The 26,266-nt window shown below is 37.0% G+C and overlaps 1 protein-coding gene across 3 annotated transcripts in view; it reads left to right on the forward strand.

Annotated features, from left to right (window-relative positions):
- cadm2b (cell adhesion molecule 2b) overlaps positions 1-26,266 on the forward strand; it is a 132,611-nt gene that overhangs the window by 94,512 nt on the left and 11,833 nt on the right. For all 3 annotated transcript variants that reach the window (XM_041995619.1, XM_041995620.1, XM_041995621.1), the window contains 3 exons: positions 7,804-7,953; positions 18,902-19,054; positions 19,542-19,679. In XM_041995619.1, the coding sequence (XP_041851553.1) occupies positions 7,804-7,953; positions 18,902-19,054; positions 19,542-19,679 (441 nt within the window). The remainder of the gene's footprint in view (positions 1-7,803; positions 7,954-18,901; positions 19,055-19,541; positions 19,680-26,266) is intronic.

The following is a 26,266-nucleotide window of genomic DNA, read 5'->3' on the forward strand; positions in this document are numbered from 1 at the left end:
GTCCGATGTGTGTTTTTTGGAGCAATATTGTATCTGTACAGTAATGGTGGTTATACACCCACCATTTCACCTACACTTATTTTAAATTAGTCATAAATTTGGTATGTTTAAGGAAAATGTTCAAGTATATTCACCTGGTGCTCTCTAAAAGCACAAAGCTTTATAGTCTTTATTTATCATCAGCAACAGCCTTGAAAGGATTTTCCCTCAGAATTATTTAGATCAAAGCTAGCTTTGTAAGGAAGGAAGAAACAGGGCTCGGTTTGTTCTGAAGACCCCAGGCTTCTGATTTAGGAAATATGCAACAGAACCATTAATCCTGAAGTTATTTACAGCACAGAAAACATTTTGTGTCATCACATATTTTGACTTTTTGAAGAATTTTGAAAGTACAATGTCTGGTGCACTGATGGATGTGTCATTAGTCATAAATTTTCAGTCTATTGTTGTCTATTGTTGTTTGTGATGATAAGCTTTTCCAGTCTAAGTGAAGAGGCAAAGACAGTCAAACATATTACTAGTACTCTGTTATATATGGTTTTTGCAAAGGTTAAACTTAATTTTTTTTTTTTTTTTTTTTTTAACTTGTCCTGTCCTGCATCATAGCAAGCAGAATGATGGTCTGACTGCTGTGTTATGCTGAACAAATTTGCTTTGCCAAGATTATTATTATTATTATTATTATTATTATTATTATTATCTTATTTTTTTATTTTGAATTATGGAATTCATGTAGTCTTGCAGGACCTGACTGGAGGGGGACAGAAAAAAGGAGAATAGTGAAGCAAAGTAAAAATAAAAATAGTAAAAAGAAAGAGGAGAAAAAGATACAACAGATAAAACAGATAAAAGACCCTTCAATCCAAACTAACATCAATCAACCAACTGCTACACTTATACAGATACACAACAGAGAAATTCTAGTTTTTATGGTAAAACAAAGCTGACAATCATCAAGAGTTCCTAAATAAAATAACCAAAACAAAATATATAAATAAATAAACATGTATCACAACAACAACCAAAGTACCAGAAATGCCAACAACAAATAACTAAACAAAAGTAGCTCTAAGTGTGCAGACCTAGTTGTCAACTCAGCGACTGTGTCAGCATGCAGAGGATGAGGAAGGAGGAGACAGCAGAGATGAATGTGATTGTGCAAATGGGACCATGCCTCCATCGTAGCTAGAGGCAGACTAAGGCGACCCAGAGACCCGGGGAATCAACAGCAATCCCGGAGCATGAACCCCAGCTATCCCACCACAAGGACGTCCCCAGGCCCACCCAGAGCGCAGCAGAGGAAGGTCCCAGGGTCCTAGCACCGACCATCCAGGGCAGCCAGAGTGCCAGTCCAGGATCCCAAGAGCCCAGAACCCAAAACACTATTTTCCTAATCCTAATCAGTTGTGTTGCCTCAACCTAACGAATATTCTAACCAGTTCAGATTACACCAGTTTTAAAAAATATCTTCATTGGCTTTTTGTGTGCTTCCAAATTGATTTTGAAAATCTTTTACTGGTTTTTAAAGCTCTTAAAGGTTTTATTCCCACATATTTATCCGACTTGCTTTTAGCTTAATAGCCTCCCAGAGCCCTCAGGTCAGGCTTCTCTCTTATTTATTTGTAAGGCAGGGACTAAATCTTATGGAGAAGCATTTTTTAGTTTTTATGGTTCTCGTCTGTAGAACAGCCTTCCAGATGACCTGAGGGCAGCTGGGAGCATTGATGTTTTCAAAAGAAGGTTTAAGACTTTATCTTTTTAGTAAAGCTTTAATTGAATATATTTTTAGTATTCATAACTGGTATTTTACTGACATTTATTTCTCTCCAAGTCTCTTTGCTAAATGTGGTGCTATTATTACTTTGTGAATGTGTTTTACCAATTTATTTAATAACTCTTTTAAACACATCTATAATTTTTACATTATTAATTAACTTGTTTTAATATTTAACACATCTTTTATACTACTTTCTCCATTCCAATTTCCAAGTGTCTTGTTTTATTTGACTTATTTTATCTTATCTTTATCTTATCTTTTTATTTATCTGTTTTATTTTGTTTTATTCTTTTTGTAACTCATCATTTTTTTAAGTAAATTCCCATTGTTCTAAGGTTTTCCTGTGCAATTGGTCAGGGTTTGGGCAGCGCTTGAAGACAACATCATTTTATGTACATGCAAGTGCATGTATTTATATGTATGCATAGGTAAATATCATGTATGTGTGTGCATGTGTGACATGTGGGTTTGTGGTTTGGGGGTTTTGATAGGTTAAGATTGTTTTGTTTTTTTTGTTTGTTTTGTTTTTTGTTTTTTTTGTTTGTTTGTTTGCACATTATGTTTTGTGTTGCAGGTTGTTTTGTATGACAAAGTGCTTTATAAATATAGTTTGACTGATTAACATAGGCTATTTTTCCCCCTCATACACTGAATTAAGTACTGACTCAAATCTAGAGGCACATTGCATTTCTGACATTTATCGCAAATACATGTGTGCTTGGTCAGGAAGAATTCTTACATAGGATTTCATACTGGCAGGCATTACAGTATGAAGTTACTAAGTCTTATCAGTATGCAGAGAGGATCTTAGCACCTCATACAAACCTGCTTGCAAAAAAAAGCTCTTGAAAATCAAACACCAGAGGTGAACTTGTGGTTTGATAACTGCCCAGCATTAATTTCATATAAAAATGAATCATTGTTACAATTCCTTAATAAGTTAAAGCTTTTCTGGGAATATATTTAAGTTGTTTTCTTTTACTCTACTCAAAGTTTACAGTTTGGTTGCAGTGGGTTGCTTGACTGCTCTCCAACCATTTATCAAGGCACTGCTCTCCATTATTTTGTGCACTCAGCCAAAACTGTGAAGGATTTTTAGGGTTGCATGCCTCATTCCTCCTCCAATAACTCTCTGTTCTCCTAAACAGAGATCTTTCTTGTATTAATCCTCTCATGAGCAGAATTAGTGATCATTAGATTCAGCTGTTAGTTATTTGCAATACAGTAACTGTGTATAATATTTTGGTCTTCAGAATCAGTTTCCTAGAACATGTTTTTGCATGTGTATCAAATCAGAACGAAACTAAAAGATTTTTCATAAGCAATAGCAATATAACTTTCAGTTTTATTCATTACCAACTTTCTTACTTCTCCCTTCAAGTACAGTCATATGGTTCTATCTTTATAATCTTCACATTTTCTGCATAACCACCCAGACCACAAGGCAAGCAAAAATCAATAACCCAAGTATCATCTTCTTTGCTTCTAATATTGTCAGAGCTCAGATTCCATCAGGCTGTGGTCTGAGCTGCATTCAGATAACATGAAATGGGTCGAGATGAAATGAAATGAAATAGTTTATTGCTAATGTACACTCAACAACCAGGCATTTTGAACATCTGTATTCATATTTGTGCTCAACACCTGCTGCACAGACCTCATCCCTCATACAGAGTAGAAGCATCCAGTCTGTGTGTTAGAAGACATGTTTCTATGGTTCCCCTTTAAATTTTAAACATTTAATATTTCTGTTTACAATAAAGATGCGATCCTGTTACTGCATTTACATTTCTACCTAATTTTAGCTGTGCAGGTAAATATTTGATTCATGAGGCAGTGTCACCTGATTTTTTATGAAAGTTAATGCCACCGTGGAGAGATGTGTCAGCAGCATTCTGAATGTGTGAAGCACAGCAAACAACTTGACTAATCTCATGTGTGCTGACATTGTGACTGATGATCAGAGTGCTGGTGGCCCACCTGAGTGTGGACCATAATCTCCCGGCTCAGGGTGATATTGCCAGGTTCAGCTTTTACTGGAGTGTTCTCTTAAAGAAAGAAATTAAAAGCTCTATACCCTCAGATCCATGAGATTGCCATAAAAAGGAGGGGTGGAGCTTATCAAAGCGGGAGGCTGCTGCTAAGAGACCAATTACAGCTTTAAGAATTAGTAGACTCATAAGCAAAGGGAATCTGGAAATATTTTTATTTAACCAACGGGCACAAAAACAAACCACTTGACTTGATTTGATTTGATTTGATTTTAAGTCAACTAATTATGTCATTTCATCTCATGTTTTAAAGCTGAGGGAAGGTTGGATTGGAAAGAAAAGGAGAGAGTAGCACTCATGACAACATATATGGATTTTTTTTTTTTTTTTTTTTCTTGTTAACTGTAACTATTTTATAGTATTAAAAAAAATTAAAGGGAGTTAGTTGTCACGATTTTAAAGAGAACAAACTTCTTCTTTTTTTTTTTTTGTATGATACACTTGGATACGGATACAGATATTCCCAGAACTGTGGTTCTTTAGTACAGCTAAAAAGGCTTTGTGGCCTATCCTATCCCAAGGGCATATTGCTAAAGTGCAGGTTTATTCCTCATTTCATCACTGACTCGTCTTGAATCATCAGTGGAAAAGACAGCCTTCATACTTCTGTAATTTTTATAGCTTGTGCCTCTTTTACAAGAAAGCTCCATCATGACTCAACTTACTTTTATCTAGCAAACTGTTATTTCATGCATACAGTTTTTAACCTTTGTTTGATACTAAAGCCACAATGCAGTTCTTATTTTTATTTTTATATCAGAAATATATTTTTGTTGATGTTAAACCACACACAGAATGGTTTTCATGTAGTTTTTTTCAGAAAAATATTGTATTGTGTTTCTTATTAGTAGTTTTGTTGTTGTAGTTAGATGTTTCCATTTTTGAATGGCATTTTGCAATTGGCTAAATATACTAGGTTGATGTCCACATACATATACCCACCCAAAGTGAATTATAAGTGTGTGGAGAACAAAACATGACTACACACGTAAATACACATTTACACATGGATACTGTTCATTTTTATCAAAAGTATGTCTCAAGATTATTTGTTATTAACGTATATTATGCTGTGATATCAAAAATTTCCTATTTGTTGATTACATAACTGTAATTAAAAAAAAGATTTTTTTTCACAAAATAATGGATAGTGTTATCTCACAAGTAGGCCTGAATTCCTTCATAGGTGTACAACTGGGTTTAAATCTGGTGACTGCAAAGGCCAAAGTGTGTGATTCACATTTTTTCATGCTCATCAAATCACTCAGTGACCCCAAGTGCCCTTTGGATGGGGTCATTGTCATTCTGGAAGAGACTACTTCCATCAGGATAGAAATGTTTCATCACAGGACAAAGGTGATCATTCAGGAAAACTTTGTATTGATTAGTGCTGACCCTTACCTCATGGAGGACAAGTGGACCTAAACTGTGCCAAGCAATAAGTCTCCACTGCAGCATTAGATTCACTCACTGTACAGATTAAGGGCTCTGTTCTTTTAATTTGTCACATGGGTAATAAAGGTAATGATGTCTGTTTCAAGAATGCTGAGCAGTTTGGAAAATAGGTGGTTAGCTTTTGTTGGGTAGGCAGCAAACGTTGCTATCAGCAGTCTCACCGCCTCTTTTTGCTTTGAGGATAATAGCCTCTTTATCTGAATTCATGCCCTTTAAAAAGTGTCAGTGCTATGGAAGTTATGTAAAATGTGGGAAAATCAAATGTATTTTCAATAACCACAATAAGAAAGATGATCTGAAATCCCCTTCACAAATACAGTTTACTTACCTGAAATTAAACAAGAGATAATTGATTTAAGTTTAAACTAAATTTATGCCAGCCCTATACAAGTTTGAAGTCATTTTTTTGTTAAAAGACCTCCATTCCATTTATTCGTTTTACGATATTAAAGCATTATTACCGTGTAACTATAAGATACTACCCATTTTCTGAGTCATAATGTATAGTGTTACTTCACAAAGACATTAACTGTATTGTGGAATAACCTCAACATATGCTTTGTTTAAGGCTAGTGAACAGGTTCACAGATCAGTGTTTTATCTTTAAAGCCGTTTGTGACTTTTTAACTTTGACAATATTGGTTAGCACTGTACTGTAAAAGCAAAGCAAGCCAACCTCCCACTGCTCTCTCAAGAAATAAAAGAGAAAGAAAAAAAGCACTCTGCAGCTGGAGCTGAGGAGGGTTGTATTTCCTCAAAAATAACATTTTCTTACTCAAGACTGTAACAGAATTTCAAGATAGTGAAAATTCATGAAAGCGTTTGGTGAAAAGCAGTCAACTGCTGTTTCATTCAAACCTGCACCCACAGCATAGCATGCAATAATGTTCATGATGCCTCTAATTACATGATCAGCTTTCTTTGGTCACATGTGCATAATTTGAGTGACCTTTTTTTCTCAAGCAGTAACTACATGCTGCAATCTGAACACCTGACAAATTCAATCCTATTATATAAAGCTGATAAATATAGTTTTAATTGAATCTACTTCTCAATCCTTTCAGTGAGTAGTGAACAGAAGGTACAGAAAACAGACAGCAAATATGCTGCAGACATGACAGGATAGAGAAGGAGGTATACGCAGATGGGTGGTTGATATGAAAAGCTGTGGCTGTCAAATTTAATTTATTCTCTTTGTATGACACACAAGTTGTTATTTAAATAATTAAATTATATTATTTTAATTATTATAATGATGAAATGATCTAGTAGGATTATTATTATTACTATTGTGCTGATAATAATCAAATTACTAAATGTTTTCTTTATCTTTCAAGTGACTGAGAATATGTCACTCACATGAACAGAGAAGTAATGAGTGCATTCATTACATAATGTGCTCTGATAGAATGATTTTCCATCAGTACTTATAGTCAACCTCTCCTTCACCCTTTAGCTGACAATGGGCTCCATTTGGACAATTCTAGGTCAAGGAAGGTCCACAGACCTTTGGCTGTCCTACCCTTCCCTGCACCCATGTGTGAGTGGGACTAATGAGGCAGACAGCCTCTCCCTTAGTGGAAATGTCCCTGCAGTGAACTATACCTGGGAAAAGACAGGGACAATGTCACCTTCAAACTCAGGCAGATAACTGTACAAATGGACAGCAAATAAAAGCTGTAAAATCAGGAGAAAAGATGTGGAGATTGGCTTGTGGACACTGAAATTTTTGCAGGCATATACCGCTTCAAACATGAACTCAAGAGCTATAATAGAGTTGTTACTGTCGTCTTTAAAGGGGCTGATCTGGCTGGCTCATAATAAGAGACTTTGTCTAATCACAATTCCCTTCAAAGCAGTATTGGTTTTAGACATGTGTTTCTGAAGCTTGGCAGAGTTCAATAAAACACAGGGAGGATGAAAATGCTTCTGCAATGTAATTAGAGGACTTTGCTGAAACGACAAGTACAAATGTGGAATAAGAAGGTAAAATCCAGCAAGGCTGGGTGATTAGGCCTCATTTGGATGTCTTCTGCACACTGTGATGAGCGGCTGTTTTAGGGCATGGATGTCGCTCGGATCGAAGGCCCACAGCGTCCGGGATTATGTGTCAATTTACCACCCAGCTGCAGCTCTACACTCAACAGCAGAACATGACTACCTCTAATTAGGCCATGCTACCAATTAGGGCCCTGCAATAAGGCAACAAGAAAGGCAGTCTGGGAGAGTAAAACCTACTGTTGTTGCTTCCATGAAAAGAAACCACAGTCTTCTAAATCAAATGGCTGCTAAAAGCTACAGACCATGTCAACCAAGCGCTCATTAAGCTATCATTGTTTCAGAGGGATAAATTAAGGTGTTCTCATAAGTGGGAAAAATTATGACACATAACAAGCTTTGTCATATTTCAACCCTGTACAGATTATTAATGATTTTTAACGAAAGAAGAAAGACACTTAACCCGTCTGAAACAAATATATGTCATGGTCATGACCTCAAACTCTGTTTATAATCCTACAGGTAGCCAAGGTCAGTTTCCCATCACTCAGAATGTGACGGTGGTGGAGGGGGGCACAGCCAACATGACCTGTCGAGTGGATCACAATGATAACACTTCCCTCCAGTGGTCAAACCCTGCACAACAAACTCTGTTCTTTGGGGACAAAAAAGGTAAGAAAAAATCCCACTGATACTAACCCCACTGATGTAATGTGAAGATATGATAAACATGTCTGAGGCAGTTATATTACATCAGCGCCATTTTCATTAATTTTTAGAATTTCCAGTGTTCATGCTTGTCCCTGCTTTTCTGCCCGCAAGCATGTGGTTTGACTGAATACACGAACAAGACATGATAAGAGGGAAGTATATTTATTACCCATGATGTTAAAGCAGACTTTTAATGAATTTATGTCTCCATTGATATCCCAGGGCACAAACTAAACAGAAATAGACTGTTTTTGTATTGTACTTTTGTAATCATGCAACACTGTTTACAACAGTATAACGCCTGTGGATTGTAAGATGATTATGTCTAATTAATAACTTTGCTGCCCTACATTTGTATTGCTGTTTGGCTGTCACCCTGCTATGGAAATAGACTGTTGCAACTTAGTGAAACAAGGCCTCAGCTAGAATGAATAATATTGTGCTCTCACCAGCCAAATCCAATTTAAAGATGGCAAAAGTCTGGATCTGATAAATTGGAGTTGGGGTGAAAGCGAGGATATCAGTGGACTGGTCTTGTAAGGATCGGGATGCTCATCTGTCAGTGTTCCTCACAGCATATTACCCATTTCATTTATCCTATAGCTGCTAATACAATACAGTTGGCTCAGTGATTGAAGATGAACTTTTCCATTGAATTACATTTGAAAGGAGAGAGATATCAGCAGAGAGAAAGTCACAGTCTGGTTTGAAGAAATACTTTCTCACTCACAACTGATTGGATTTAGTAATGAGGTGTAAGGTGTTTTATTAGATGAAATTACTTCCAAATACAATTAAGTGAAAGTTAACTGAATCTAACAGATTCAGTTAAACAGACACTGGTGCGAAAAGTGTGGGTGCACCCAAGGGATGTTCATTCAAGCAGAAATCACTGAAGCAAAGGCATTCGTTTTATGATATCTATTCTATATTTTCTAGTGTACAATAGATTGGATGTAGCATTTCAATGCTTCTGTTTGAAGAATCTGTTTTATGTCAAAAAGCAAATCGTCAAAACCATCAGTTTTCTGTCCTTTACAGAAAAGAAATGTGAAATCTGATTATGTCTGTTAGATTATGTCAAACTACATGAATGCAGCCTATTAACTATCCTTTTTCCCACATTTCTTATTATAAAAAACAATAGTCTGCACCTATTTGTAAATACTAAAACCGTTATTAGGGTCATGTTAAAAACATACACCTGCTTTTATTTAAAAGGTTTTATGTATTGGAAAGAAAAGAAGAAAATCACAAATTCATCTCTGATTACTCCGGAGGAATTTTAGTCTACTCTTCTTTACCATGTTGCTACCCTACAGCATTTGTTTTTCAGGGCAAACGTTTTACATTCAGCATTTCATTTGGGAATAGTTCTGGACTCTTACTGCAACATGTTAATTCTTTCATTTTTCTGTCATTCTGTTATATATTCACTTCTGTGTGCATGCATAAACTTAAGCTAAGCTTTAACTTTTGGACTTAAGGCCCCACATTTGTCTAGAATATTCTGGTACACAAAGGAGTTCATGCTAATGAAAACAATGTGTCTAGGTCCTGTGACTGCAAAAAAAAGCCCAAACCATTAGCTACCACCACCGTGCAGGAAAGAGCTGTTTGTGCTAACATGTTGTGTTTGGTTCGCACCTTTTGGCCAAAAGTCTCTTGGCCTTAAAACCCATTTATTCTCACTGGCGTTTCAAGATTAGTAACATATTTTTTTAATAGTTGTGTCTGTGTTTGTGTGTGCTTTTATGTCATGCCATTATTCTAGTCCTGTCCCTGTGTGTATGTTTTGTGTTTTCATATTTCTATGTTAAACTTCAGTTTTCATAGAATCCATTCTCATGGATTTTCTCATGGATCAATTTTCATGTTATAAAGCACTCTGGCAAACCTTTTGTTTGTAGATGTGCTTTATAAATAAAGTTGACTTGACTTGAATTGACTCATCTGTGCAGAAGTATTGTTGTGTGGTCAAATGCATTCATCTAATTTTGTCATGAACTTGCAGGGGTCATTCACTCCTGGAAAGATAGTCAATTCTCATAAACATGTTTTCTTTTTAATCTTTCTCACTATAGAATGATGGACTCCAAATAGTTTCGTAATCACTTTATGACCCCACCCAGACTGTTGTACATCAACAATTTACACTCAGAGATCATTGCTGATGTCTTTCCTTCTTGGCATTCTCAGGGCTGGATGAGTCCACTTTTATAGATGTGGTTCTACTTGCTGATGATTAATAAATTAAATAAATTTGACAAGCAGTAACTGGATGCAGCCTGTCCACCTAATTCCTCAGAAGGATGTATTTAGTCTTTCAAATACTGCTTAATCATGTTAGATTAGTAAATAAATTCTGTTATATGTCATATGTTCTTTTATATATGAGGTTCTATTTTCTTCATAAGATAGTTTTGTAAAATACAATTAAAAGAAAGAATACTAATAATTCTAAAGGTGGAGAACATAATACACAGAGTCACTTTGTCCATATTAAAAAAAAACATTTACATCACATGACAGAATATTGTTAATGAGCAATAAGAATGACAGTATTATTATTATGTCGTCCACTAAGTAGAGGTTGCGTGGGCTAAGTGTGGGAATATTTCCTTCCCGATGTCTTCCAGCTAAATAAAAAGCTTTGCTGGCACAACTAATATGACGCCTGTGAGGCTACCAGGAGAAATATGGAGAGTGAACAACACACGCTTCATGCATAGAACAGGGAGGGACACCTGGAAGGAAATCGCTGCTGTGCCAAATCACCAGTTAATTGCTTGGCACAGGGCTGCATCTTTTCTTCTTCTTCTGTTTGTTGTGGCCTCTTGTAGAGCCAATGAAAAATATGAGATTCAACCTTATGCTAACTTTCATTCCAGTGTCAAGCTGCAGGTTTGCTAGTTAACTTTCTCTGACAAACAGCTGGTGTTTGACTGTTGTCACTAACTAGGTTTAATTGTTGCAATCATTTTACATCCTCTAATTTTCAGTGTTAATACTTTTTAGACTGTTTTCGTCTTCCTTGTAGATAAATATGTCATTTTCTCTGTGCTCTTTGTCTTTGTTGCTGCTGTTGTCCACTTCTCCATGTACTACAACAGTCTTGCATGTTTATGTCAGTATGGCCATTTCATGCTGGTGCAGGTTTCCTCTGCTTAATCTCTCAGTTTCTCATTGTGCATGTGTAATCCAGCAGATATTCAGCTTTTTGTATCTTTCATGTGTGTTTCTTTATGCTCATTTAATAAATGTGACTATTCTGTGGAACACTTTTAGAAATCCATTTCTACTTTTTCCCTCAAGCTTAGAATTAAAGATAAGGGCATTTGTCTCGATGCGTTTGGGGTTTGATATAAAATAGGTTGACTGGAAGAGTATTAAAATGACCTTTTAAATTCCTTTGAGACTGGATTTCCATATAATATCAACTGGATTTTACAGCTACTGGGAAGATTTGATTATAGCAGGAACGTTGCATTGCCTTATTCTCAGTGTTAATATTTTTCGATTTCTTTTTTACCTGATAGATAAATATCAAATTTTTTCTCTGGCTTTTGTCTTTCTCTGTGTTCTACCTCTCAGCATACTACTGTTGTCTTGGGAGTCTATGTCAGCATGGCCAATTTAATGCACACACAGCCTTCCCCAATTCTTCCCATATTCTCTTTCTAGAGAGAGAGTGGGAGCAATTTCTCATCGTGTACAAGAAATCCAAAGAAGATTTAGCTCTTTATGCCTTTTATGTGTTATCCGGTATGCTCAACAAATACAAGTGATGATTCTGGGAGGCCCTTTTTGAAATCTACTACTGCTCAGTCCCTCTAGCCTTGTCTTAAAGATAAGGGTGTTTGTCTCCATGTGTTTGGAGTTTAATATGAAATGGGGTGACTGGAAAAAGAGTATTAAAATGACCTTTAAATTTCTTTTTCCTAAGTTGCATTTGATATTATACCCACTAGGTTTTACAGCTGCAGGGTAAAGTAAGAGAAAATCTGATATTTGCCCTGTGTTCAACTTATTCCATTTTGATTTAAGTTTCAAAAATGAGGATACACAAAGAGTAGGCATTACATCCAAGATAATGAATTTTCTATATCTTTCAAATACACCAAATCCCAGTATAACTAGTTTACTCTATTTGTTGGTCATTTACAAAATTGTGTTTTCTGATCATATTTAATTATTATTTTATCTTGCTATTTACACAGTTTGGATAAATATGTAAAAAAGAAAATATTGGCAAAGACTAAATCTGGGCTGCGGACTGGTGTGGTGTTTTGCACCATTACCTTACAGGAAGATGGTTCCTGGTTCAGACCTCAACTTGTGGCTTTCTATATGAAGTTAGTTCTCCCCATGTTTGCGCTAGTTTCCTTTGGGTGCCCCGGCTTCCTCCCACAATCTAAAAATTATTTTGTTAAACTGACTGCTTATTCCAAACTGGTTGTGAATGTGAGTAGCTGTCTGCTGCCCTGTTTCCACTGAGCTGTACAGTTTGGGAGGACATGCTATTTTGCACGTTTCATCATAAAAGGGACTTGTTAAACCCAACAAGCAGGTGTGAAAAATAAACAGTGTATAGGGGTTCAGTTGTTTTACTTCATTGTTCACTCAAGGTTGAAAAGATAGTAAAGAAAATATACCTGTCCTTCATTGTTGTTGTTGTTGTAGTTACTGTTATTGAAGATCCCTCATTGTTGTTAGCTGTGTCACTTTGGTTGTCCTTGCACTAGTATGATGCTAAACCAGGCAAAACCCTGCCAACCTAGTGAAGGTTCAACTTGATATAGAAATGCTTGCATGACCAGCCCAGACCATAACTGTACTGTACTGTACCGTACCGTATCGTACCGTATCGTACCATACCCTACCATACCGTATCGTACCGTATCGTACCGTATCGTACCATATCGTACCGAACCACTCAGTGGGAACAGGGCTTCTGTGTGTTGGCCCTGCGATGGACTACTGACCTATCCAGGGCGTACCTTGCCTCTCATCTTTGTTCCAACCATCCCTACAACCCTGCATTGGAATAAGTAGATATAGAAAATGGAATGATTAATTCTTCCATCATGTTCCTTAGGAGATTGCATAATATGATGGCAGCTTAGATGCTTTAATGTGTGCTTTGAGTCTTTAGTCCATACAAACCATCAAATCAAACTTGAGGATATTATCTCGCAGCTTAAATTGTAGATTTAGCCTCTCAAATCACATGTCAGTCCAATTCTACTCATTATAACTAAATGTTTAACTTAACTCTCCACAAAAACAAACAAACAAAAAGAGATTATTGTTTGATTAACCACTGGTGATTTTAACCACTGGGTGTTTCAGTTGATAGGTTTGATAGGTAGAATCAGTAACTTCAGCAATATCATGTCTCTTGACAGACCTGGAGAAATAAAAGCAATCAATTTTAAGCCGGTGACAAGTATTAAAGAGTGTAAACATCATCTTATGTTGCCCAAAGCACCTCAGTTAACTTTATGGATCTCTAAAATAATATTAACCTTGCTGCCTTGCCACCTCCATTACATATTTGTTGAACTCTCTTTGCATATTTGTCTAAAGCTGAACACAGTTTATATCTTGCCAGCTGGCACACTGGTATGCTCCCCCTCATCCATTATGTATACCTGAGTCCTGGTTAATTGTTGCCACCTTAGAGGCCTCAGCCTACATTACAACCACCACCATAAACCTGAGAAAACCTAGATAGATTGCATTAATAGCCACACCAATGCTTCCCTCATACATTAAGCCAATTAGCAGTCACTGCAAGGGACTGGTGCTCTGGTGGGCTGCCATGATGAAAAAATTGATTTAGACCATATGCCTTTTGTAGAATTATCCCTTTTATATGTCGCCGCTGTTATGAATTATTATTACTGAGCAGGACAAATGAGAGCAGAGCTGTCCTTTGCTGTCTTCATTATGATTTATTTCACTTTGGCTTTCTGTGTAAAAAGGATAAAATGTAAGTAGTGAGGCTGCAGAGAATGGTAATGACATTCACAGAGGCATACAGAATCTTTTATCAGATATGGTGAATATGAATAATGCAGTTAATGAATAGATACTGCAGGTTGCTTATCAAAGGAAGACAACTAGTTTGATCTACAGCATGTGCAGCAGCATAAAGATGTATACATAAAAATGCTGTTGTAGAGTTAATTCTTTTTCTCAATTTCAGCCCCAGCTTTCAGAAGTTCATGGTTCATCATTCGTGTCATTTAATTGGAGCATTCAGTCTGAATCATAAAGGTCACAAAGCAAAATTGATCTTAATTGGCTTGTTGTAATCAAAGTGCTGTTGTGTGCTAAATGAATGCTCTAATGCGAGCGTTAAAACATTCATTAGCTTGAGAAAATGAAAGATAATTACAAAGGATGCAATTACTGGAGGGAGCACCAATAAATGCACATTTAAAGCTCCATTCTAGTAAATACCTTATGTTTGACGGGTAGTGTAAAAAGGTAAAGTATTATCTGTTACTGTTGTTAATATTTTTAATATTATGATTGTTAATGTTATAATTACTATGACTTCTGTCGATTTATATATAATTTTGTATACGTTTTAAAAAGTGTGAATAGTTTAGAAAGAAACATTCATAAATTTCATTGACAAGTTTGTCAGCTAACACTTTTTCTTAGTTTCTTCAAAAGTCTGGTGAAAATCATTTTACAGGTGAAGCTACAAGATTGTTCTTTAAAATATTGTTTACTTTTCAGTGACTGTTTTCACCAGTGAGAAATTGTAGAAAGAGTCTCATGGTCAAAGCTAATGTCTTTCTGCGGGGACTAATGGGCTTTTAAGTGTAATGCTTTATTTCTAGTGTCACTGAAATGTGAATCTACCATTATGGAACGAAACACTCTGCTATTATTGCTAATGTGAAGAGGTACTCTGGCGTGTGCTTCACTCAGCTCAATGCCACATTGAACTCTTATGTTTTATTTATATTATCTCTTTAGAATAGAGATGAATATGTTGTACATAAATTCCTTGATTTTTTATGCCCACCTGCATAATGTTTGTTTCCGTTTACAGCAGCTATGTTATTGTTGTGTGTTTTGTTGTCACAGCATACAAGCTTATGTGAGTGAGCTGAGAAGTAGATGGGCAAAAATATATTCAGTGTATTTTTTCCTACAGCCTTAAGTAGCCTCCAAGAGATTTCCTCATTCTTTTCTTCCCCTCTTCTAGATCTCAACATTAGTCCAATTTGAGTAGCATCTGCACTGTGGGATCTCTGAGAGTGCAGGCTGTGACAATGATCCACTAGAACAAGGCTCTCTCCTTCTCTTAATTGCAGCCACATGTGTGGTGGGAAAAAGCCCCCTGCTTGCACCACTATAGACCTGGAACACATCCAGAATCGCCCACACAGTCACTGAGTGTGCACAGCCAGCAGCAAACACCCTCTAATTGCAAAGAGTGGAGCCCCTGGCTGGAGAGCAAGCGGGGGGTCCATGCCAGGATTCTGTGTTCTAGCTGAAGGACAGCTAGTGCTTTCACATTTCAGCAGTAGCTCAAAGTGGTTATAGGCCATGCAAAAATGGCCAAATGGGAACGTTGCAGATGTAACATCTTTTGGCTGAACCCAAAAGCCATCAGCTTGTTTCCAAGAGTAATGGATAGATGTAAAATGTCCTTGTCTGTCAGAAGATAATTCATAATTTTGGATTAGAAACATTTGTTAACATCTGTTTGTTGCTCAGTGGAGTGAAAAGTGAAAATTGCACCTCTATATCCTCTACTTTTGTGAGTTAAGGAAAGAACTAGCCTGACAGACAGCTCTTTTTGTAAATGTAAAAACACTATACCTTATTATAGTGAATCATTTTAACCAACGTTTCATATGCTTCATATGGCTTTGCACTCTGTAAATTCCAAAGACTTTGAGCAAAAGTGGCATTCATAAATAAAACTTTACCTGACAAACTGCAGTTTCTCAGGACACTATAAATGTTGGTCTTCCACTTATGTAGATAATGGTACAAAGGTTTAGAGGGGAATTAAGGTAAACATTACTTTGTATCACAAGTCCATAAGCCATACCCTTTGGCTTAAAGTAGAACTAGGGCGTCAGTTTTACTGATTTGAGACAGCCTTGGAAAGGCCTCCATCACAAGAGATGTACTGCTGCCATGCCATTAAGCTGCCATGCTGCAAGGCTGCAGCATACACAAGGTCAGGGTGCAGATTTATGTTTCCACCTAAGCAGAATGAACAGCACCAGAGCTATCTGGGGTTTGGGGGAAATGGAGCTTTTCATCACATTGATTTCCTAAAGCACCTGGAAAAAAGCTTTGTCAGCCGCGGCATTTGGGCCTGATTGTGACAGATCTGCACACACTCTGGGCCTCTAGACTGGACTGGATCCTGGTAGCATGCTTTCCTAGCCATGCAATGCTCAAGTAATAGATAACACTTGTCTTTGGCTTATTTAAACCCTATGTCCATCTATTTCCATCAATATGTCGTTGACCCATTTACTCTAAAATGCCAGTGGCTGTATAAAAACAACACATCAGTCAGAGCCATCTTTTGTTTAACCATGTTTGTTTCTCTGCCTCTTCTTGGATTCAGTCCACCAGAATCTGTATTTCAGCTACTGACATTTAGATATAGTTTTTTAATGGTAATGTGATGTTCAGGACTTGCTGAAAATGAGCTGAATACTTGATGCTTTAAATGTCACTTGAAATTATCAGTGGTCTGTATTGCATTGGGTCACTGTTTGGTATTTAAAATGGGACCTTACATCGATTGAGTAACAGTCATTGTTAAAAGGCCTTTTTAAGTTGATAATTTCAGAGAAAAGTAGCTCATTCTCAATGGACTCCAATGACAGCAAGCTTTCCAAAAGACATATAAAGAAAAACAAAAGAATTTATCCAATTACCCTTGCATCATAATCCAATAAACTTTCTGACAAGTAAGTTTCAAAAAGCACATATTTATTGAAATATAAGTAAATATGCCGCTTTTGGAATGGTTATGGTACAACATGAAAGATCCAGCTGGAGTTTTCAGGTGATAACCGTTTTAATAAGAGCAACAAACTAACAGGTTGCATTATGCTGGAGAATCATGGGAAATTTATCATATTTTAATCCTTTTTGACAACACTAAACGTCTCATATTTCAAGCTTATCATAGCTGCTGAAATAAACTACAAATGTTTCACTATTAATGCCCACAGATTTAAAGCAGATTGTCATTGAAATAAAAGGACAACAGCTTTTCATCAACTAATCCCTTTTACCCAACAAAGGCAAAACATTTATCAGCATCTCAAAGGTGTTGGTGCTTTGAGGAACAAGGGGTTAAGAAGAAAAGTTGACCTCTTTCTAGTTGCTTTTTCTCCATGCATTGCAGAGATAGAGGGATATCAGGCCATAGGAATCATTTTGTGTCATCTTGTTCAAAACTTTGATCCTCCCAGTCTGTACTTCCATATCTTTTGAGTTTCTGTGCGATGTTTGCTTAGACCTCATCACCTTTCCAATGCAACCATCCAGCAAGGGCTTTGCTGTTTTCTGCTGTAGCCTCTGGGTATTTTCAAGCTCTGTAGTGAGGATGCTTAACTACAAAGAACATCAGGCAGCTTTGTTTCAGGATGGTGTTTGCTACAGTAAGACTATCAAATGTTTGTATTAAGCCCTGTAGCACATAATAAGCTGGTTGCCTGGCTTGTTATTAAATTTTAATTCTGGCGTGAAGATTGTTTTTATTTACTCTACTCTTTATTCTTCAAGAACAAAAAGTCTTTAATAAGAAACTTCTTACGGGCATCAGTCTTTTTTTTCTTTTTTTTTCAGCATGTGTGATTATGTGATAATGATCATCAAATGATACGCTGTAACTGAAGATGGGGAGCAACGTTACTGATAATGACCTATATGTGTGTAAAACCTAATAACTATTTTAGCCAATCTAATTTATTGTTCGTCACATGTCTGCTGCAGATGTTTATCACTAAAATCAAATGCCAGTCTGATATGACACCACTTTACATTGACCAATGATTAAATCCTCTGTAACTACTCCTGCTACATTTTGCCAGATTTTCCCTGTGTGGTACAATTCAATAGAGTTCAAATTACCTCAGATAAAAGAAGGTCCCAGCAGAGAGCTGCCCGGGCCTAAAGGGACAGAGGATTAAGAATGTGTAATTTTATTCAGTGAAAAGCTCTTTCCTTCCTGTACCTTGTGGTTGGTCACAAAAGCAAGTCATTTTGAATTTAAAACTGTCTAAAAGATGACAGGTACAAGATGACCTTATTCAGTAAAGAGTCCTCACTTTTTATTGTGAAGTCCTGAACAAGCCAGGCAAGGAAATAGTTGTAATAGCTTTTTTTATTTTTTTTTTTTTGCATCATTTTCACTAGTGCTTATGAAATGAATATGTCTCTTCCTTTGTAACTGTGGGCTTTGCAGAATAACTGTGAGTGAAAAATCACAAGCAGAGCCAGCTGCTGAATGTGTTAAAGTATAAATCAATACCTAGAAAGTAAGTGATTCCCAAATATAAATATTGAAATCTAGGACTGTAAGTTTTTCCTACTGCTTCACCTCAGTGCATCCCACCGATGCATCCTGTACCCCTGCTGACTGAGAATAAGTCCAGCAGCTTAGAGTGCAAGTACAAAGCAAATGTTTCAAACCACTGGCTACAGTATGTGTTTGCTGCATTTGATAGCTATTATGTTTGAAATCACTGTAAGCATATCCTGTTCAACCTTGTTCTGGTAAAGGTCACCCAAGTCACACATGGTATCTCTACAAGTTTGCTGCCATAACAGAATTTATGGTGAATTTACTCATTAATGAGCTATTTTTCTCTGCGCTCTGTCACTCTTGTGTTTTTCTTCCTTGAAGCTCTGAGGGACCACAGAATTGAACTGATACGAGCCTCATCACAGGAGCTCACCATCAGAATCAGTGACGTCAGCCTGTCCGATGAGGGCCAGTATACATGCTCGCTCTTCACCATGCCCGTTAAGACCACCAAGGCATTCCTCACTGTTTTAGGTGAGCATTTTCATTTGGGAACAGTCTCATTCCCCTTCCCGTTACTTTTGGATCATTCTTTAAATTTTTACAATATAAAGACCTGTATATTTGAAGTATTGATGAAAAATGGGGGGAAAATAAGTTTTATATTATCTGCAAGAGAAAGGTAACAGGCAGGTGTTGCGAGAAGAGGGGTGCTGAAAGATTAAGTAAACGAAGCAGTTATCTGTACCCCAGATTTATGCCTGTGTAAGATGTCACATCTCAGCTTACCTGAAAGATAAATAACCATGACAGTTAAAGTTTATATATTTCTTTTACCCTTATAATGAGCCATCGTCCCCTTCAAACTATTTTTGCTCTCACTGTTGCATTATTGTGATGTTGGGACTTTTGCCTACCATCTTTTTGTCCTGTTCTTTGATGTTAGAAGATGTAATTTGTTGTTCTTTTATTAACTTATAATTTAGTATGTTATTTATTTTTATATCTTCATGAACCACAGGAATGCCGGGACGTCCAGAGATCACAGGATTTACAAAACCAGCCATGGAGGGTGAAGAAATCACCCTGATATGCATCACATCAGGCAGCAAACCTGCTGCTAACATTCGATGGTTCCGAAATGACAAGGAGGTCCAAGGTAAACATATGGTGTGAATTCAACTGAGCATTGTATCCTCTCTTGCAGCTGGTAGCCTTTGGTAAACATCCTTACTGTCTAGTCATACAGCTGCTGCACTCCTTTGTGCTTCAGTTCAAGCATTGTTCCACTGGCTCCAAACATCGCTGATGTCCTTAGAAGCTGCCAAATGTTACAGGACTGATCACTTTAATCAAAGACCCAGGGAGGGATTCTACTTTTGACGTTAATTGCAAACAATAACTGTTATTAGTACGATAATAGCTCTCTACACAGCTGGTTAAATTATTTAAAAATGGTAGATATTAGAGTTAAATTTAAAGTTTCCTCTTGGATTTGTTACGCATAGTTCACAATGGTGGAGAATTTAAATACTGGTCATAATTCAATGTAAGAATACAAACACAAAGCTTACAAGCTTTTGAAATATGATACAGGTGTTAATTCAAAGTGGTGTTACAATTCCTATGTACAGTTTGCAATGAGATGGATTTACCACTTTTATTTGTCAGCCATAGTTTTTTTTTTTTTTTTTTTTTTTCCTTTTTCTCTCTGTAGTGAATATATCAGTCAAGGAGGACACAATGGTCCATATGAATACAAACTTAAAAAGGCCTGATAACTTGTTCTGGTTGGATTGAAAAAAGTAATGACAGAAACAATCCATTAGGCAGCAGATGCACTGTAATGTGTACTAACCACAATAAACCAGCACATGTTTTCTGTGGTTACATGATGTGCTCCCCAAGCTTTTACTTTCTTATGTCCCTTTACTGTCTGAAATGCTCTATTTTTTATTTTTAAAGCTTTTATCATAATCTTGTTTCTGCTTTTAAAAAAGACAAAGACATTGAAAAATAGCTCTGGAATGTTTTTCCCCAGCTTGATGACAGAGGTATGCTGTATGGAGCTCTTTAATGTAATGGAGCCTGCTGTGGAGGCTCAGTGTGACAGTTGCTCTTTATTGAAGATTTGCACCAGAGAGCTTTTTCTTGGTGGTTCTGTCTGTGTCTGCCGAACATGGCACAATGATTGATGGGAGAGGGGCTTGGATATGAAGTTTTCTTGTTGAAATGACATGCACGTAGCTCCCTGAAAGGCCAGTGGAAAGCTGGCACACAGCATCACAACCAGATTTGCTGTCCATCTCAAGAGACACTGAGATGATCTCTTTTGTGTAGTCTCTTTTTTAATCCGCTTTAAGATAAATCTTTAAAACTAGAAAAACCTTAGCACATGAGGACTTGGTTTCCTACATTTGTATCTGATCTTGGAAATGGCATAAACATCTGTGATTTATGAATGCTATATCTCTAAAGATCATGCAGACCAAGTCTGCTCCAAACTACTGTCTTTTCTATTAGTTTTGCTTGCATGCTGTGGATTTTTATTATGCCACTTGGGCAAACAGACCTTTCTGATACATCTCCAAGTCAAAGAGAGATAAAGAACATTGCAGAGACTGGAGGGCTTGACTTTAAAACTTCATTTCCATGTCAAAGTGTCATAGATGGGGAACGTCAATCAATGCTCGAGATCCAAATCTTTTGTAGGTGCAGATTAAAAGCTTTCTTTAGTGAGCATGTGCTAGGAGCTGCATGTTTTGCTATTGGTTCTTCTGTGGAAGATCATTGCCACCAGTGCCTGCTGTCAGTCAAATTTAACCCCACTGGGAGACCAGCTGCAAGATGGTAGCAGGTGTAATAGCAAAAATGTGTCATATTTATTTCATGCTCTTATGATTTGTTTTTCAACTATTTATATTAGAAGCACATAGCATTACAAACCTCAAAATGTAACTGTCATCTTGTGTCAAGTAATTTGTTTACAGAGTGTGGAGCGGTACAAATTACTTGCATTGTTGAATGACAGCAAGGCTTCGAACTGTAATCTACTGATGTAAAAACCCAACCACTGTCACTCTGTATACACAGAATTTTCCTTTCATTGTGAAACAAATTTTATCAATTCAGAACTAAACACAATATTAGGGCAATTAAACCCTAGACAGGGTTTAATCAGGGTCATCTTATCATGACTTTTTATACAATGTGTATCCTCTGACATGCTTTTGTCCCTCTTATCTTCACGACAGTGGTAACTGTATCTAAATTAGTAACGAGAAATACCCAATTATTGTAATTATTTACCAATTTCAACACCAATAAACTTGATTGCAACTTCATATTTCACCTTTCTATGTTGGAAAATATATTAGTTTGAGATAGCCATTAAAGCAACTACTAATGATATGGTTGGGTTTTAATCACTATAGCATCATCTATAGAAGTTTACAGTATGTGTTGTATCAGAACAGGACAATATATCACAGTAAAAAGTCAAAGTCAGCTTTATTGTCAATTCTGCAGCATGTACAGGACAAACAGAGAATTGAAATTATGGTTCTCTCAAACTTTGGTGCATGAATTAAGAGAATGTAAGCCAATAAACAAAACAAGTACTATCACTAGGTAAGAAGTAAAACACGATAATAAATAAACAAGGCAAAATACAGCCAGTGCAGCTTAGGTTTATGGTTATAATGCAAAAGAAGAAAAGAAGATTGACTTAGCTTATGACCTGGTTAAAGTGATTAAAGTGGCTGTGTGCTTGTACCTGAGGGTGTAAAAAGTTCAAGTGATGATGGGAGGAGTCAGAGTCCATTGTGTGTGTGTATGTGTGTGTGTGTGTGGAAGGGGGGCAGAGCAGGGAGAGAGTTCAGCATCCTTACAGCCTAGTGGGCCAAGTTGTCCCCAAGCCTGCTAGTAGGAAGGCGCTGGTTGGCTTTCTTGGCCGGTGATGTGGTGGTGAGGGTCCAGGAGAGGTCCTCTGTGACATGCCCACCCAGAAACTTGGTGCTGCTCCCTCTCTCCACCGTAGCACCATTCATGGTCAGAGGTGCATGCTGGGGGGAACATTCTTCTAAAGTCTACGACAATCTCCTTCGTCATCTCCACATTCAGAGAGAGATTGTTCATCGTCGTTGCTGATGAGATTGACCACAGTCTTGTCATCTACAAACTTGATGGGGTTAGAGCTGTATGACGGTGTGCAGTTGTGGGTCAGCAGAGCAAAGAGAAGGGGGCTCAGCACACATCCCTGAGGGGCCGCCATGCTCAGTGTGGTGATGCTGGGTGTGTTCCTGCCAGCCCGAATTGCCTGTGGTCTCCCAGTCAGGACGTCCAGCAGCCAGTTGCACAGTGAGGTGTTAATTCCCAGCTGGTCCAGTTTCAGAGTGAGCTGTTGGGGAGTGATTGTGTTGAATGCCTAACTGAAGTCTATGAACAGCATTCTGACGTAAAAGTCTTTCGTGTCTAGATGTGTGAGGGCTGTGTGGAGGGCAGTGGAGATGGCATCGTCGGTCAAGCAGTTGGACTGATATGCAAACTGGAAGGTGTCCAGTAAGAGTGGAAGGACAGACTTTGTGTGTTTTAACACTAGCCGTTTGAAGTACCTTATAAGATTGGGAGTGAGGGCTACCGGATGGTAGTCGTTGAAACAGGAGGGCGATAACTTCTCCGGGACAGGGATAATGGTGATGTGGTGGTTTTGAGGCATGTTGAGACAACAGCCTGGCTCAGCGCGATGTTGAAGATGTCCGTGGAGACAACATGAGCCCCCCCGGCACAGTCCCTCAGCACACAACCAGGTATGTTATTAGAACCTTTGCAAGCATTGATCTTTATTTGCAAAGCAGTCTCTTACCAGAATGTAAAATAACTACAAAGATTTCAGTGCACAACAAAGCCATTTCACAACAGAGGCTAAGAAATTGTAAAATTGTAAGATTACAGCATACAGTAGTTTACATACTACAAAATTACCAAAACCATAACATGCCTCTTTTTTCATTATTTGAAACTGTTACATATGTTTAAAAAGTAAAAAAAGAAATGCATTCTCAAAATTTCACAGACTTGACAAGACAGCCCTTTTCTCTGTAACTGTAACAGTGAGTTTTGAGTGAGGTTTGAGTTTTACATTTCATGAAACTGTCACAAATGTGATATCACAGAAGTATCATAAATTAGGGCAGGGTGGCCAGTGGTGTTACACCACTCACTGTAATGCAAAAGAACCAAGTTTTAGACCCATCCAACCCAATGCTTTCCAACAACTTTTCATTTTTTTAATTTGATGATATTTATGTTTATGTTTATTTAGATCCCAGTTAGCGTCAGCAGCATGCTACATCATCTATTCTTCCAGGGGTCAGTTTACAGTAGAAAAAGTATACAATTTACATTTTTAACAGATTACAGATTAAATATTAAAATAACATTTTGATCATCTTACATTTTCGACAAATACAATATTAATTCCCATACATTGTCATAATTTATACATTAATTTACAATGTAGGCATACTTATATACTATCAAACAAAAGTACACTTGCACATTATTTCAGTTTAAATCAGATTATTTTTATAGTGTATTTTCAGTTGCTTTTTAAAACAATAAGCAGTGCGTTGTTGTATAATATTTTGTGGTAGTGAGTTCCACTCATACAAGGCTCTAAACATCACTATACGTTGGCTTAAACTGGTTTTACATTTTGGTAGTAAAACTGCATGCCTTGTTGAGTAATTATGTGTGTTTTTGCTAAAAGGAAGTTTCTGGTAAAACATAGATGATGTTTTTGTCATAATAATATTATTTAAAAAATTAATCAGTGAATACAACCATCTATCCTTCACCCAAAACCAGGAGAGCCGATTTTTGCAACATTTGTCGTAACACCAGAATATAGGTTCACTGCATCTATGTGTATTCTGTATTATATGCGTGTTCTGTTTAGAGTTGGGCATTTACAAAAAGGGAGGAAATAGTTGGGGGCATGTACTTCCACAGTACATGTCCTGTAGCATTCATGGACATTTATGTTAATCTGAAAATTCTTTACTTTCTGTTACATTCATGGAATGATACCACACTGAACAAAGAAGAGGGAACATTTGAACCAAATTAAAATATTAACTTGAATTGGTAACAAGTGATTGAATTTAGTTAATCCAAGAGCAGTTATTTAGTTCTTGTTCAGTATAACTCCCAGAGAAACAAAAAAATTCTTCTTCTTCAAGTTTGGTAGTCTCGACACATCAACATAACACAGGCAGCAAAGTACATAGTTCAGTTTTAGAGGGTAACAGTCACAAAAGGTTAAATTTCTGCTGAATATTTCCCACGAGTCTTTGTGCACTTGATACTGTGGATCTGTGAATCTGGAGCGAAGTGTATGTCATTAGGATAATAAAGCGATGTTAAGCTCAGTTGTAGAAGTTTGAAAGTAGAAAACTAATCTTATATGACTCCAGAACAAATTGACTTCAGATATGTGTAAATTTTTGAAGAAGTTCTTGCTCCCAGAAAGCAACGCACAAATTAAAGAAAAACAGGTAAAACTACTAGAAACAGTTAAAACAGAAAATTTCTTCAAATATTTGTGGTGCATTTGACTCTATTTTTACAGACTTCGCTTAGAATGTGTTACACGTTTTATTGTGAGCCTGGGCTGTCATCAGTAGAACAGCAAATAATCTAACACAGGAACAATGTTTTCATTCTATTCCTAAACCGTGTCAGCAATAGTTTGATTTTTACCAGGAAGTGATTAAATTTGGTTGAGGGTAGCCGGTGGTGACAGATGGTTCATCCAGTCACCTGATAAGTATCTTTCAAAATTGCTTGCGTTCTCAAACTTTGCATTGAAGAATTCCCAGATGGTTCTATGTAACAAACCATCTGGTGTGTCAAATTACTATTCTGTTGTAGCTGAGAATATTAAACTAAAATAAAAAGAATTGATTAATTTGTTATTAAATATGTCTAGGCCACAGTATATTCAACTTTATCTTTACACACACAGAGAGTCACATATACTGTCCCTACCTCTGGGCCCTCACCAAAGTAGTAAATACACTGAAATGATCATCCCAAATAAACAACTTCCTATGTAAGATAAGAGATTAAACAACTGTCTAATGAAGCAAAACAGTTTCTCCTTATGAACTGATCTATCCTTGAAGGCATTTTAATAGCCAATAAAGTGAGAAATTAGATCACAGAATGGAGGAAAGAAGAAAACATTTAAAACTGCAATTACTGGTCAGCAGGCAACACACTGTAATTCTGATCAGCAAGAGTTCTGGTTTTGTAGAGCAAGTGTCTAAAATGTCTCTGATGCATTTGTGAAGTATGTTTTAATTCTTTTTTACAGATTAGCTTGACAAAACAAAATTATTAGCATAAAACTGTAATTACTCTGAGGTGAAGTCAGTACACACGTTTTTCTGGGATAAACTAATATGAATTCTGGCAATATTTACATAAAGCTTGATTATATTTTTTAAAAATCTAATCCATTCCCTGAGTCATCTCTGTGTTAAGACAGGTGTTGAAGTGGTGGTTACAGAAAGGCCCCCACTTGCCTGAAGGTAGATCTGCTGGCCTCTTGGGGGGACTGGTTAAAAGCAGATGCACCTGGGCGCATTCCCATTCTTCCAAAAGCTGGCGCTGCGTGCTTTCTGGCGGTGCTAGCAGCTGCCTTGAAACAGGCTGACAGCTTCTGTGTTTCAGCTCCAATGC

This window comes from Melanotaenia boesemani, chromosome 9 (assembly GCF_017639745.1).
Source record: "Melanotaenia boesemani isolate fMelBoe1 chromosome 9, fMelBoe1.pri, whole genome shotgun sequence".
NCBI lineage: Eukaryota > Metazoa > Chordata > Actinopteri > Atheriniformes > Melanotaeniidae > Melanotaenia > Melanotaenia boesemani.